This window comes from Vidua chalybeata, chromosome 14, assembly GCF_026979565.1.
Source record: "Vidua chalybeata isolate OUT-0048 chromosome 14, bVidCha1 merged haplotype, whole genome shotgun sequence".
In the NCBI taxonomy this organism is placed as follows: Eukaryota; Metazoa; Chordata; class Aves; order Passeriformes; family Viduidae; genus Vidua; species Vidua chalybeata.
In genome coordinates, this window is record NC_071543.1 from 13,885,886 (window position 1) to 13,899,864 (window position 13,979).

Consider the following 13,979-nt stretch of genomic DNA (forward strand, 5'->3'; position numbering starts at 1 on the left):
TCCAGACTATTCTGGGATTCTCTTCTGGATTTTTCTTTCTGGTTTCAGCAAACACCAGAGAGAAGGAAGAAACTTCACCCCAAGCCTAGATCCGACAGAGGTGGCTGGTGGCTGTGCTGGCCCTGACAGACCTTCTCGGGGTGGTGCACAGGGTGGGCTGGAGCCAGAGACTCTCTCTCTGCTCTGAGCTTGCTTTGCCATTGCCTTTTCAGAGATGGAACCCCAGGTTCCCTCCATGCTGGGCTTGCCCTAGACATGGGGGGCTAATGCTGTGTGCTCTTGGCACAGTGCGACAGTCCTGCCCTCTCTGCTGTTCCTCTGGGGTCAGAGCAGCTGCAGAAATGCAGGTGGGGGAGGCAAGGTCAGGGTCCTCACCTTCCTGGCCTTTGTTTCTGTTCTTCTCTTTTTGCATCCCTTGTTCTCCCCAGACATCTGCTCTGCAGCTGCAGCCCGAGCAGTGGGACGTGCAGCCCCCGAGCTGCCGCAGAGCTCCTGCTCCCGAGTGCTCTGGAGCTGCTGGGAGGAGTGTCCTGTAGGCCAAAGGGACTACAGGACTCTGAGGAGCTGCCTGGGGGGGGGCAGGAATCTGTAATATGCTGTAGGACACTCCTGTAGCCATCACAGCAGTGCCAGGGGACACTGACTTGGTCTCTGCCACCCCACCATGTCCTGTTTCCAGTGTCCATCAGATGGCATGTCCCAGAGCACTCGGTCCTTCTGGTGCATCCCATGCCCCTGAGCGTGGCTGTCCCCTGTTCAACCCTGCCCTGTGGGGTCAGTGAAGATGTTTTGGTGTGAAGAAGGGACTCGGGTTAGTGGTGGCCTTGGCAGTGCTGGACTCGATGATCTGCAACGACTTTCCCAGCTTAAACCATTCCATGGTTCCATAATCCTACGCGTCATTTTTTTGTGGTTAATATATATGCTTCAGCTCTTCCTTCTCATCTTTATTAAAGACAGCACTGGCTGCAAACCTGAATTTAGGTTGTTCTGAGTGATGTTTGTGGAAACAGAGGTGTTCCCTGTGCAGGCTGGGCCCAGCTCCTCTCCCAGGTGCCTCCTGTGAGGGCAGGAGCTGCTTTTGTGTGGACGGTGCTGCAGCATCACCTCGGTTTCCTGGTGGCCGCGTTCCTGCGTTGTGCAGCACAAAGCTCTGCACACTGTGGGCGTGAAGGCCTGGTTGAGGTTTTAGAACAGAATAAACCAGACCTGAGGCTGCTGTTGGGTTCGTTTGAGGGGAGGAAGTGAGAGCTGCCACATTCAGCTGATAAGGGTGGTCACACACAGCCCTGGAGCCCAACGGAGGGATGAGTGGGCAGAGATAAGGCAGGGGAGTGCTCTGGGGGGCTCTGATGGTGCCACTGGGGGGGTCTCTGTGCCCAGCCTGCTTGGATTATGATCCAGACACCCAACAGCTACAGTCTCCCTGCCCCGTGGTGGCCAGAGGGGTTCCTGTCTGGGTTGTACCAGCCAGTACTCAGACACCATCCAGCAATTCCTGTGCAACCTCTAGGATCATTTTTACCTCTGCATGTCCCTCAAGTTCATGTTCCCAGCAGTTGTCTGGGAGAGGAGCGGGGTGGCAGAGGGCTCTGCTGCCATCCCCCCTGTCAGGTCCCCAGGGAGCAATGCCCTTGGAGCAGACACCTCAGGGCTGGAGGTGAAGGAGGCATTTGAGCAGTTCCTGATTGGTGACATAGCAAGGAACAGTTCCCAAAGCTTGTGAGACCTATTTACTGTGTGAAGGTTAATTATGGAAATGTGCCGTGTCTGGGAGAACATCCAAGAGCATTCCTCATTCCTGTCCATGTGCCCTGACCATGTCTGTGCTGGCAGCTCCAAAATCTCTGCACTTTGCTGAGTGGAGCTGGCAGCTGGGAGCAGGAGGTGCCCTTGGCTGGCAGATGCCCGTGGCTGTGTGGAGCTCTGTGTGCCTCCTGCCCCAGGAGCCTGGCTGGGTGGGCAGTGAGTTCCAGCTATGCCCAGTGCTGGGAGGGCACCGTGGGGGCTTCCTCCAAAGCGCCCTGAGAGGGTCTGGGATTGGCCCTTGGCTGCTGTGGGAGTGATGCCCTGCTCAGGAAGGCAGCTCTGATTTCTCCAGGCAGAGTCAGTCCCTCTGTCCCTGGTACCTTTGGCATGAGCAGGGTACACCTTTCCCATGGAGACACCTGCTTCAGCTCCTCGTGTTCTCAAGCAGTGAAGGCACATCCCCCTGGTTCAGGAGAGGTGTTGGGACTTTCTGTCGTTCCTGCAAAAAGCAGGCAGGAAACTTCTGCTTATAGCTGGGAAGGAAAGTCCTGTTGTAGGCAGGTTTACTTTCAGGCAGGATGGAAAGAAATCACACCAACACGAAAGCAAAAAGAGCAATTTTCTCCCCTTGGTGCTGGGGTTGAAGCTTCCCCCGCAGTGCCAGGCAGCTGCTTCCAGCTTTCCATGAGGTAATGAGCAAGCAATTTTGTGGCGGGGTTTTCTCCTCACACACTAATTGGCTGTGTGGGACGTTTTATGGGGATTTGGAACCTTGCTGTGGGAAGCTGAGAGCCTGGCCTGGGACTTCTTGTCAGTTTTGATTGTTAAAGTGAAAGTGCAGAGCTGGGGTTCTGGGAAGTGGCCTTCCTGCCTGTAATTCTGCTGGCTTCCAGTGCTCCAGGTTGCTTATTTTAGAGCTTTTATGGAATGTCCTGGGCTTTTCCCTTTTTTACTGGTCCACGCCTGTTCCAGGCCAGGGTGGGGTGGATGGAACACCAAAAGCACTTGAGAGAGAGCTATCAGGCTCCAGACGCCCACAGCCAGGAGCCATTCCTGCTGGAGTCACCAGTGGCTGCCCCAGGGAAATGCCACAGTGCAGTGACTGCAAGAAGGGGATTGGGGAACTTTGTCCTTTTTTCTCCACTTCAGTACTGGTTTTCATCCTTTTCTTCTGGAACAATGGGAACATCTTCTCTTCCTTCATTTTTGATTTTCACCCCTTCCTGGGGGTGTTGGGAGGTCAGGCTGGGGGGGCTGGACCCACTTGGGGCATTTCTGATGGACCATGGTGGCACTTGGGTTACAGTCTCTGCCCCTTGCTGGGTGCAGGGCATGGGAGAGCTCCTGTGGAAACCTTTTCCTTGGGAAACACCATCCAGCCTCAACAGCTGCTGGACAAGGGCAGAGGCTGTGCTGGGGGAGGATTCTCTGGTGGCTCATAGGATTGTGCACCACTGGGAGCTTTTTCCACTGAAGGTGTTGGTGCTGGTTTCCCCCGTGGGGTTGTCCAGGCATTTCCTGAGGGCTCATCTCCCATGGAGAGCTTCCATAATGGGGCTGCTGGTCTACCTTCCCTGCCTGCAGTCAGGAAGCTGGTGGGATTTATCCCCTTGTTTCTCAGGGATGCATGAACTCTGTCTGTACCCTCTGCCTGCTCCTCCTGCTATACAACTAGAGTGGGACGATTTCTGCACCATTTAAACCACAGATCTCAAAGATATTGAGTTGCTGTAAGCTCCTGGAAATTTTCTGACCAGTGGAGGCAAGGAGTCCCTGTTTGTGCCCTGCTGAGGGTGGGTGTAGTGCTTGATGAGCCTGCATTAGACATCAGAGAATCCTGGCATCTGGAGATGTTGGGAACCCATCTCTGTGGCTGCTGCCTGGGGCTCAGGCTGAGCTGGGGGGAGGGTGGAGGGTCTCTGGGCAGCAATCCCTGGGCTCAGGTCCCATCACCCTGCCCGACAGTGAGGCTCCTGAGAGGTGACAGGGAGGGCTGGGAACACGGCTGGAGTGGGTGACCCTGTGCCCAGCGTCCGGCCATGCCCCACGGCAGGAGTGTTTGCCTGCCCGGCCTTTCCTGCACTTCCCTGGGAAAGCACGTCCATGGGAAGGGCGGGAAGAGGAGGAAGCTGGCTGCTGGCTCCCTCTGGGACAGGACACTTGGAGACCTTTTCTGTGACAGCACTTCTACATGAGCAGGGCTCAGCCCGGGCTGGTCAGACATCCCCCTGCTCTAGGGGGGCTTCTCCCTGCGTGAAGGGCTCTGGGGGGATGCAGGACTTGCCACAGCAGGCAGAGCCTGGGACTTGGCTCCCGGAGAGGAGAGGTGGAGGTTTGGGGCCCTGGCCCCCTGCCAGCCTGTGCGTGGGGGAGGCGGCGGAGGGAAGGAAATGTCGTGCTCTGACTCCGCATTTCCACCACGATGATGGGTGGCCGAGCCCAGTCCTGCACAGAGCATCCTGCTGCAGCCCTGGGCTCTGGCTGCTCCCGGCCTGGTGGGGTGGCCGTGGTCACGCTGGGTGTCACCAGGCTCCGGTGTGGCCCCAGTCAGTGCCCGGCCATGCTCTGGTACCAGCTGAGCCCCGCTGCGGGCAGGGGTAAGCTCAGCCACGGCCCTGCTCCTGCTGCCCTCCGCCAGACCCATCCCTGGGGCAGGATCCATGGCACAGGTGGGAGATCGGTGTTTTTGCTCATGGCTTGGGGCACACGGAGCTGCGGTCGCTGGCTGGGAATGGCCCCATGGAATTCCCATTGGGAGCAGAGTCAGGCAGGAGTGGGAACTGGCAGGTCGGTTGGCAGGGGCTGTGGGAAATGCCTGTCCCTGGGTTCTGCCCACTCCAGGAGTGTGGAAGGGATCTGCTTCCAGAGCTGGCGTGGCCAGAGAGCATTCCCAGGGACCACCAGTCTTGGTGCCCTCCTGCTGGACAGATGCAGCCATGGGGTGCCCACTCCAGGGGAGGTTGGGTTCTTTGGGAGGGATGTGGTGCTCCACATGGACCAGCAAACCCAGGATAGCTCCAGGGTCTATCCCAGTTTCCACTGGGATTGCTGGGTCTGAGCCCTGGAGGGGGCAGGAGGGGTCAGCCCTGGGTTTTGGCAGGACTCATGGCACGGTTAATGACAGCTGTGCGGTTTGGACCCAGATCCAGATGCTCATTCCAAAACTTCTTCCCAAAACTTGCCAAGTATTTGGGTCCAGGGCTTTGGCTTAGTCCTGCCCTGAATTGAGCTGCTTATTTGGAGCTTTTTTTTTTTTTTTTTTCCTTCTCTAAGTTTGGAACTGGGAATGCAAACTGTGGCCAGAGCTCTGGGCTGAGGCAGTGGGCGGATGGGGATGGAATCAGGGTATTCCAGTGCTGGGTGGGTCTGGCCTCAGCCCACTCTGTGCCGGCTGCTGCCTCCAGGAGGGACAGATCAGACCCTGAGGCTGCCAAGGCATTTTCTACCCTGGAGGTCAAATGTTGTCACCCTCAGCAGCAGAAATGTCATCGGGCTGATGGGTGCTGACACTTGGCAATGACTTGCTGTGGCTGCGGCAGCTCTGGGCTCTTTTCCCTCAGTTACTCTAAACTGGAGGAATTTCCCAGGAAATACTGCTGGCTGCTGAATGGGCTCATCTGGGCAATGGTGATCCCTGTGTGAGGGGTGGGAACCAGCTGGGCGAGGGGTGAAGAACCCCACCAGGGATTTGGTGCTGACTGGGATGAACACCAGCTTGAAAGAAGAGGTGGAGAGGGCTGGGTGGTGGGAAGGAGGCGGGGAGGAAGGGCTCCTTTGGCAGCCTTTGCTTGGGGATGTTTGCAGAAGTGATCAGCGCTGAGCTTTGACGAGCTCTGAACTGATGATTACAAAGAAAAATCTTCCTCTCCTGCCTGGCCCAGAACTGTGTTTGGTTTGGTGGGTTCAGAAACAAAGCGTTTCATCAGAAAGTTAAAACTGTGTCTTATGTCCCTGTCCTTCAGGTGGCATCACTGTCACCTGCTCTTTGCCCAGTGCTGGCAGAGAGCTGCAGCTGAGCTCTGTCTGCCCAGGACCCTGCTGCTGGTGGGACCCCTGGCTCTGCAGTCACACATCTCCTCTGCTCTGTGCAGAGCATGGAGCATGGGCTTGGTGTCGGGCTCTGGGGGTGTGGGCTGTGTTCTCAGGGCGTTGCTGCTGCTGGCGGGATGTTCAGGCTGTTTCTTTGCTTTCTTACAGAAATTGAAGCCAAGAAAGCGTGTGACTGGCTCCGGGCAGCGGGATTCCCCCAGTATGCCCAGCTGTACGAAGGTGAGAGCTGCCTCCTGCCACTGACCCTGCTCTGTACCTGCTCAGAGCCTCTATCTCATCCAGATTCCAAGAGGGGCTGCAGGGACAGCGCCCACAGCTCCAGGGAGAGGAGGAGACGGAGGGGATTGTTCACTGATTATATGATTGTTTGTTACACTTTGAGCCCTTGGCCACGGCCTGGAGAACCAGCCAGTTAACTTCCCTGCATTCCTGAACTTTTCCCCTTCAGGCAGGGCTCTGAGGAATCCTGGGGCGGCTGCTTTGGCCAAGGGCAGCCAGGCTTTGGAGAGCCATCAGCTCTGAAGTGGTTCAGGGAGTGTTTGCCGTGGGTGGGAGCATAGGGGCAGCCAGTGTAGGTAATGTGGAGAGCGAGCATGTTCTTCCTCCTCCTGTCCCTCCCCACTCCCACAACCCCTGCCCTGCTCCAGCCTGTCATTTCTGAGCACTCAGCGAGCCCTGCCCGGAGCAGACCATGTCCCTGTGCCTCCCTGGGCACGGGCATTCCCCGGCCAACGTTCCTACTCCCAGCTCCTGTGCCAGGCACCCAGGGCGGTGGCGGGGTGGCTGTGGTGGTGGCTCTAGCCTCAGGCTCGGCTGTGTTTTCTTGGACCATGGGGGGATCCTGGTCCGGCTGGTGCGAGGAGCGGCGGCTGCAGCCGGCCCCGTCCGGCTGGACAATAGCGGGAAGCGGGGCTCCGGCGGCCGCAGCCACGGCCATTGTTCACCCGGGCGCTTCCCCCGCCCCCTGCAGCACCAGCTCCCCGGTGATGGCTTTATGAGCAGCCTGTTTGCTGCCAGTGCCTATTTTGGGGGGCAGGCCCCACGTGCAAGGACGGGCCGGGTTCCTGCTGGGATACCCAGCCCCAGGTGCTGGCCCCAGACAGGGCTCACAGCTGGGCAGAGAGGAGCGGTGCTGGTGCCGCCGTCTGTGAATCAACCAACCCTTCTCCAGCCTCTGTCCATAGAACTTCCCATATCCTCCAAGTGTTTTCCTCTGTTTCTCTTCCCGTGGTGATTACACTCCATGGTTTCATGAACAGATGGATTGAGACCCTTGGGGCTGAAGGTCCAGGTCCCACATGCACGATCCCAGCAGAGCTGTCTCTGCACAGGGATGAGCAGGGAACTGAATGGAGGCCCTTGGGCACCTTATCACCTCACCTAACATACCTGGGAAGAGCCGTGCCCAGGGCATGCACCACCTCCAGGTCATCTCCAGCCACTCCGGCCTCTCCTCCTCTTCCCATGCCCACTGCTGCCCTTTGCCCCTGATGGGGCAGCTGGCTGGGGATCTGCCACTGATGTCACTTCCTTCCCCAGAGTCGTCATTCCCTCTTGACATCAGTGCTGTGAAGAAGGACCACAGCTTCCTGGACCAGGATTCCCTCAAATCCCTGTGCAGGTAATGCTCCCTTGCCCCCCCTCACATGGAATCAGCACGGGGATGTGGCACAGACAGGGGCAGCGGCCCAGGCTGAGGGGATGGTGGGCTCAGGGGGTGCCTGATGGGGGGATTGGCTTAGTAGGGTTCCTGCCTTGACCTTGGTTGGGCTCAGAGCCTGCTCCAGCACTGTCACGCCCTGTGCAGTGAGAACTCAGTCATTCATATCAGGGAACATTGCTGGTGTTGGGTGGTTCCAGGGAAACAAGAGGTTTTTATGCTCCATGTGATGCTGGTCGTCCCAGTACCAGGCACCGCAGCCCGGCCGTGTGTTTCCACCTGGGCACGGCGCTGCTTCAGCTGCAGGCTGGGGAGCTGCCCAGGGGTGGTGTGCAGGGAGCAGTGGGTGGGGGACCTGGGCAGAGCAAGGCTGGCACCCAAAGCGGGGCACTGACCGCATGGTCAGTCTGGATGGGCCATGTGTCACTCCGTGCTGCAGGTGACTCAGCCCTGCCTTGGCTCTCGGGACACGTCATCACAGCCACATCCCTGCGCTGGCTCCACGCTGTCCCTCCCACCCAGAATAGAGAAGAGGTGGGAACAGGGTCTGTTTCCTATTTGTTTCCCAGCAGAGGCTGCTGTGTTGGGCAGAAGGGGATCCCCGTGCCATTTCCTGGGATAAGTGAGGCAGGAGGTGATGGGAGGTCTCTGCTGTTCCTCCCTCTCTGAGCTTTCAGGTCCTTTAGTCATTCTGTGTCTGGGGCACAGGAGCTTCTGAGGTGGTTTTGCTTTAGTAGCCTGGAGCAGACCACCCCTGCCCACTTGCAGAACTGGTGGCCCCAGCAGCTGGCATGAGCATCGCCTGGCTGGAGCTACCATCTGCTGGCATTGTCCCCTTGTTAGTCAGGTGTCCCTCTGACTGCGGACCCAAAGCAACGGGTGATAGGTGACAGGCACAGCCAACCTCTAAGGCAGGAAAATCAAAAGAAGCCAAAGCAATCCCTGTGACTGCAGCAGGGCTGGGACAGGGGCTGGGACCAGGGTAAAGCCACTCTGTTTCTTGCAGGAGGCTGATGACCCTGAACACCTGTGCCTCCATGAAGCTGGATGTTCACTTTCAGCGTAAACAGGTACATCCTGGCTGCTCGAGGCAGGTGAGGGGCTGAGGAGTGCAGGGGATCATGTGCTCGATGGTGGGGCAGTGTCCTGGTGAGCTCTGGGATTGCCCTGGGCACAGAGTGGCTCCTGGAGGCCTCCAGGACTGCCAAAAGGGTCACGAGCTGGTTTAAGGGGTGACCATGCTGCTCTCCTCCCCACCTGGGGCCATGCTGGTCCCATGCCCCACTGAGGTGGGGGGATGTGCTGACCCTCCTCGGCTCCAATTGATTGATCATCCCCTGTCCTCAACTGCCCACAGAATGAAGACTCTGAGGAGGAAGACCAGTGTGCCATCAGCAGCCGGTGGGCCTTCCAGAGGGACAGCAAAAGGTGGTCACGGGTGGGGTCCGCCGATGTCCTGTCCCAGGGCTCGGAGGCCCTGAGCTGCACCATGCGCCCGGTGTCCAGCCGCGAGAGCGTCCTCACGGACCTCAGCACCAACCCCGAGGCCACGTCCCTGCACAGCACGGGCAGCGTGGGCAGCGTGGGTGGCACGGGCGGCACGCTGGGCACTGCGGCCCTGCCATCCGAGCCCCCGTCCCCCCTCCGTGCCGCTGCCACCGCCTCCAGCTGCAGCCAGAGCGAGGGTTCTGCGCCGGAGCAGCCCTCGGGCCAGGGAGAGGGCTCTAAGGAGAAGCTGAAGAAGCGACGGTCTCGAAGCTTCCTGAAGCGGATCGAGTCCCTGCGGAGGAAGGACAAGGAGAAACCCAGCCCAGACAGGAGGGTGGCTCCGCACAGCAGCGCCACTCTCCCACCAGGATGGGGCTCTCTGAAGAGTGATGGGGACCTTGCAGCCACCAGGACCAACTCCTCTAAAAGAGGGACACCTGCCCCTTTCCACAGCAAAAAACACTTCTTCTCGGTATCATACAGGACTAACCGCCTGCTCGGCCCCGGGGGCACCAAGGGCAGCTCTGACCCCAAACGCAGCGGAGTCTACCTGGAGGATTACGACACAGACACAGCCACTGCCGCCGGCAGTGCCTGGGCTGCTGCCGAGTGCCAGCGCCGGGCTCGCCATGGCGACTGCCTGGTCTATATCCCCTGTGACCACAAGCCCGGCACCTTCCCCAAATCCCTGTCCATCGAGAGCTTGTGTCCCCTGGCCGGCAGCTCCCTGAGCCACTGGAACGCAGGGAGCGCGGCCGTGGGGCTGGGCGGGGGCGGCAGCAGCAGCAGCGCGGAGGGCTCGTCCTCCCCGAGGGGCTTTGCCCGCCGGCGCCGGGGCTCCTGCAGCTCCCTGGGCAGCCGCGTCAGCGTCTACGACAACGTGCCGGACTTCGGCAGCAGCGAGGATTTCTGCAAGGACGGGGAGGTCACCTACGAGAACCTCGACGACATCCTGCAGCACGTGTGGGGGCTGCAGCAGAAGGTGGAGCTCTGGTGTAAAGCCGTCTCCCCTGGCCTGGATGGGGAGGTAGGGGGCGAGGAAGAGGAGGATGAGGAGGAGTCGGACTCGGGAGGGGAACCCTCCAACCTGCATTTCGAAGAACAGTCCATGTCGGATGTTGGCACCTCTGCCAGTGACTTTGGTAGCACTGGGAACTCCCTCAACGAGGCTGAAGAGATCGAGACACGGGAGCGCCGGGATTCGGGGGTGGGAGCATCTCTCACAAGACCCTGCAGGTATCACAGAATCCCGAGGTGGTTTGGGTGGGAAGGGACCATGGGGATGATCTCGTTCCATCCTCATGCTATGGGCAAGGACACTTTCCACTAGACCTTATCGCTCCAAACCCTGTCCAGCCCGGCCGTGAACACTCCCGGGACGGGGCTGCTGCAGCCGGGAGGGGTGCACAGCCCGTGGGTCTGGGGAGCAGGGCTGGATGATCGCCTCTTCCCGGGAAGGCAGAAGCGGGCGGAGGGAGGGGAGTGCTCCGGAGCCGCGCGGTGCGGGCAGGGGAGCGCAGCGCGGGGCGCTGGTGCGCTCTGGTGGCCGCAGGACACCGCTGCCAGCACTTCAGCTCTGCCACCGCTGCCGGCCCTGTCTGCCTGCACAGACCCGCGATTAAAAGGTTTTTCATTAACGAATAACAAGTGTAAACGCAGCGGGCAGGTGCCTCCCCTGTGCCAGTATTCCCTGGGGCTCTCTCCAGGAGAGCTACGGCTGATGCCGAGTTCTCTGGCTTTGCTCACCCAGTTCGGCTGGTGCCGGAGGGTGATGTGGCAGTAACCATGAAGGAGTGGAGAGCACTGGGGGTTTCCTTAGCTGGGAATGTCCCGTGTGTCCCTAGAAAGCTGCGTTGGCACAGCTTCCAGAACTCGCACCGGCCCAGCCTGAACTCGGCCTCGCTGGAGATCAACCGCCAGTCATCGGCCCAGCTCAACCTGCTCCAGAAGTGCTCCCTGCTCCGGCTCACAGCCATCATGGAGAAGTACTCCGTGCCCCACAAGCAGGCCTGGACGTGGTGAGCTGGGGCCAGGGGGACCAGGATGGGGCCCACAGGCTGCAGCTTGTGCTGTGTCCCCAGCCTGGGGCAGCCTCAGGGTTTGGAGGGGGAAGAGCTAAACCAAGGGCTTTCTGCTCTGGCAGGTGTGAGCCAGAGCTGAGCACCAGGCTCCTGGCATCACCCTGGCTTCCAGAGGGCTTCTGGCATTATCTGCCACTGTGGGGGCTGCAGGTGTTCATGGGGCATTAAAAGTGCTGCAGCAACAGCAGCAACATAAGAGAGTGGGACAGTAGTTTCTTTTAATAGCCAAGTATGAAAATATTTTAGCTTAATAAAAGGTGCTGCCATTCCTGCTAGGAAGCTGCCTTGCTTGTATTCCAAAGACTGCAGAAATGTGTGTGTGTGTGTGTCTGTTCCCAGGGTTCTGCTCTCTCTGTGAGGAGGGTGCTGAGGGCACTGATCATTGCACTGATGTCTCTCTGTCCCACTCTGCAGGACTGTCCCCAAGTTCATGAAGCGGAGTAAAGTCCCTGACTACAGGGACAAGATGGTTTTTGGGGTGCCACCCATCGTCAACGTGCAGCGGACGGGGCAGCCCCTGCCCCAGAGCATCCAGCAGGCCATGCGCTACTTGCGCAGCCAGTGCCTGGACCAGGTGAGGCTGCGGCTGCTGGGAAGCAGCACTGGGATTTGGGGGGAAAAAATAGCTTTAGGGGTCCTGCTGTTCACCTCTTGTGGTGTGTGCTGAAGTGGGAACCCAGCAGCATCCCCGTGGCTGTCCCTCACTCAGTGCCTCCTCTGGGTTCAGGGATGATCCCTTTGGGGAGGGAGTGTCTTTGCCTGTCCCACAGGTGCCCCCCAGGCCGGTGCCCGCTCACCCCCGCTATGCTCTGGCAGGTTGGCATTTTCCGCAAGTCCGGGGTGAAGTCCCGGATCCAGGCGCTCCGGCACATGAACGAGACCAGCCCCGACAACGTCGACTACTCGGGCCAGTCGGCGTACGACGTGGCCGACCTGCTGAAGCAATACTTCCGCGACCTGCCCGAGCCCATCTTCACCAGCAAGCTGACCGACACCTTCCTGCAGATCTACCAGTGTAAGGGCCGGGCTGGGGGCAGCTCAGGGTCTTCGGGGAGGAGGGGTCCCCCTGTTTGGATGGAGGGGATGGGTGGTGGCCGTGGGGACGCCCCGCTGACGCTGCCCCGTGGCCGCAGTCGTGTCCAAGGAGCAGCGGCTGCAGGCGGTGCAGGCCGCCATCATCCTCATGCCGGACGAGAACCGGGAGGTGCTGCAGACCCTGCTCTACTTCCTGAGCGACATCGCCTCGGCTGAGGAGAACCAGATGACGGCTGGGAACCTGGCTGTGTGCCTGGCCCCTTCCATCTTCCACCTCAACGTGTCCAAGAAGGAAAGCACATCGCCCAGGTAAGGGCTGGCTGAGCCCCAGCTCCCCAGTGCTCCTTCCCTGCCTGCATTCCAGCAGGGAATGGTGAGATATGGGGGGGCTGTTGGCTCTGCTCTGTGGCACAAATGAGGGGGTCTAGAGGTGCCCACTGGTGCCAGCGCTACCTGATCCCCCACAGGGCCATACACAAGAGGGGCACCATGGGGAAGCCGGACCAGAAGGACCTCAATGAGAACATGGCCGCCACGCAGGGGCTCTCCCACATGATCAGCGACTGCAAGAAGCTCTTCCAGGTGGGTGGCAGTGGTGTCCCAGCCCAGCGCTGCCTGTGGGAGGTGTGACTTTGCTGGCAGGTGCTGGTCCTGGGGCAAGCTGAGGGCATCCTTCCCTCAGTGGGACAGCAGCCACCAGCCATTCACCCTGGAGCCAAGCCCAGCTATGTCCTGGGGCAGGAGGTGGTGCAGGCTGTATGTCCATCCTCCCCACTCCCTGGGGAATGAATTACGGTTCTCTGTGTGTCCAGGACCACTCACAAAGTCCCCACAAGATCTCTCTGCCTCACTGAACATCTGTGTGTTTTTGGCTTGCAGGTCTCCCATGACATCTTGCTGCAGCTGAGCAGCTCCTATATGGCTGCAGATGCTTATCCCCACCCCCTGGCTGACTTGGTGTGCCAGGGAGAGAGCAAGGATTTACACTCCTACTTTGAGCAGAGTGTCCAGAACCTGCTCAAAGAGTCGTCAGAGAAATTCAAGGGATGGCTGAGCACGCCGGGGCCCCTGAACACGGAGCTGTCCTGCAAAAAGGTAAATGCCATTGTGTGGAGGGGCTTGAGGACATGCAGGGAAATGTGTATGGGGTGGCATCTCCAGCATCCAGAGGAGGTCCCACCTCATCCCTCACTAGCCAGCAGATGGGACTGTGCTGCTCTATGGCAGTGGGAGCCATCAGCGAAGCTGCTCAGGGGTTAGCACTGGGGTCCTGTGGGACAGTCTGTGTGACCCTCACCTCGTCCCCTCAGGTTGGGGACGGGCACCCTCTGCGCCTGTGGAAGGTCTCCACGGATGTTGAGGCCCCTCCTGCCATGGTGCTGCACCGGGTGCTGCGGGAGCGTCACCTGTGGGACGAGGACCTGCTGCAGAGCAGGGTGGTGGAGGCGCTGGACAAGGACATGGAGCTGTACCACTACGTGACGGACAGCATGGCCCCGCACCCGCGCAGGGACTGCATGGTGCTCCGGTGAGGGCGGCCGCGACCCGCGGGGGGTTTGGGCTCAGTTGGGCGCATCCCTCTGCTCCAGCCCCATCTCCTCCTCCTTTCCCGGGCTGTGTTGGGCCCTGCTGTCCCATCCCGCTGTGGCCCCGCGTGGGCACGCAGTGACCGCTGCTCTGTGGCAGGCGCTGGCGCACGGACCTGCCGCGGGGAGCCTGCCTGCTCAGCTCCCTCTCGGTGGAGCACGACAAGGTGCCAGTGGAGGGAGGTGTCAAGGCCATCGTGCTGACGTCCCAGTACCTCATCGAGCCCGGCGCCATGGGCCGCTCCAGGGTGACCCACATCTGCAGGGCTGACCTCAGGTAACGGGACGCTCCGGGGCGGGGATGGAGCAGCAGGATGTGCTGCTCCATGA

The 13,979-nt window shown here is 59.9% G+C and overlaps 1 protein-coding gene across 4 annotated transcripts in view; it reads left to right on the plus strand.

The window, feature by feature from the left end:
- The window catches only part of STARD8 (StAR related lipid transfer domain containing 8), a 41,332-nt gene that overhangs the window by 25,675 nt on the left and 1,678 nt on the right, over nt 1–13,979 (plus strand). For 3 of the 4 annotated variants that reach the window (XM_053955640.1, XM_053955642.1, XM_053955641.1), the window contains 12 exons: nt 5,947–6,018; nt 7,339–7,420; nt 8,466–8,529; nt 8,817–10,183; nt 10,792–10,965; nt 11,443–11,602; nt 11,845–12,043; nt 12,162–12,372; nt 12,531–12,645; nt 12,943–13,158; nt 13,374–13,591; nt 13,750–13,926. In XM_053955640.1, the coding sequence (XP_053811615.1) occupies nt 5,947–6,018; nt 7,339–7,420; nt 8,466–8,529; nt 8,817–10,183; nt 10,792–10,965; nt 11,443–11,602; nt 11,845–12,043; nt 12,162–12,372; nt 12,531–12,645; nt 12,943–13,158; nt 13,374–13,591; nt 13,750–13,926 (3,055 nt within the window). Of the gene's footprint in view, nt 1–4,272; nt 4,419–5,946; nt 6,019–7,338; nt 7,421–8,465; nt 8,530–8,816; nt 10,184–10,791; nt 10,966–11,442; nt 11,603–11,844; nt 12,044–12,161; nt 12,373–12,530; nt 12,646–12,942; nt 13,159–13,373; nt 13,592–13,749; nt 13,927–13,979 lie in introns of those variants that run through there. The other variant, XM_053955639.1, reaches the window with a different exon arrangement.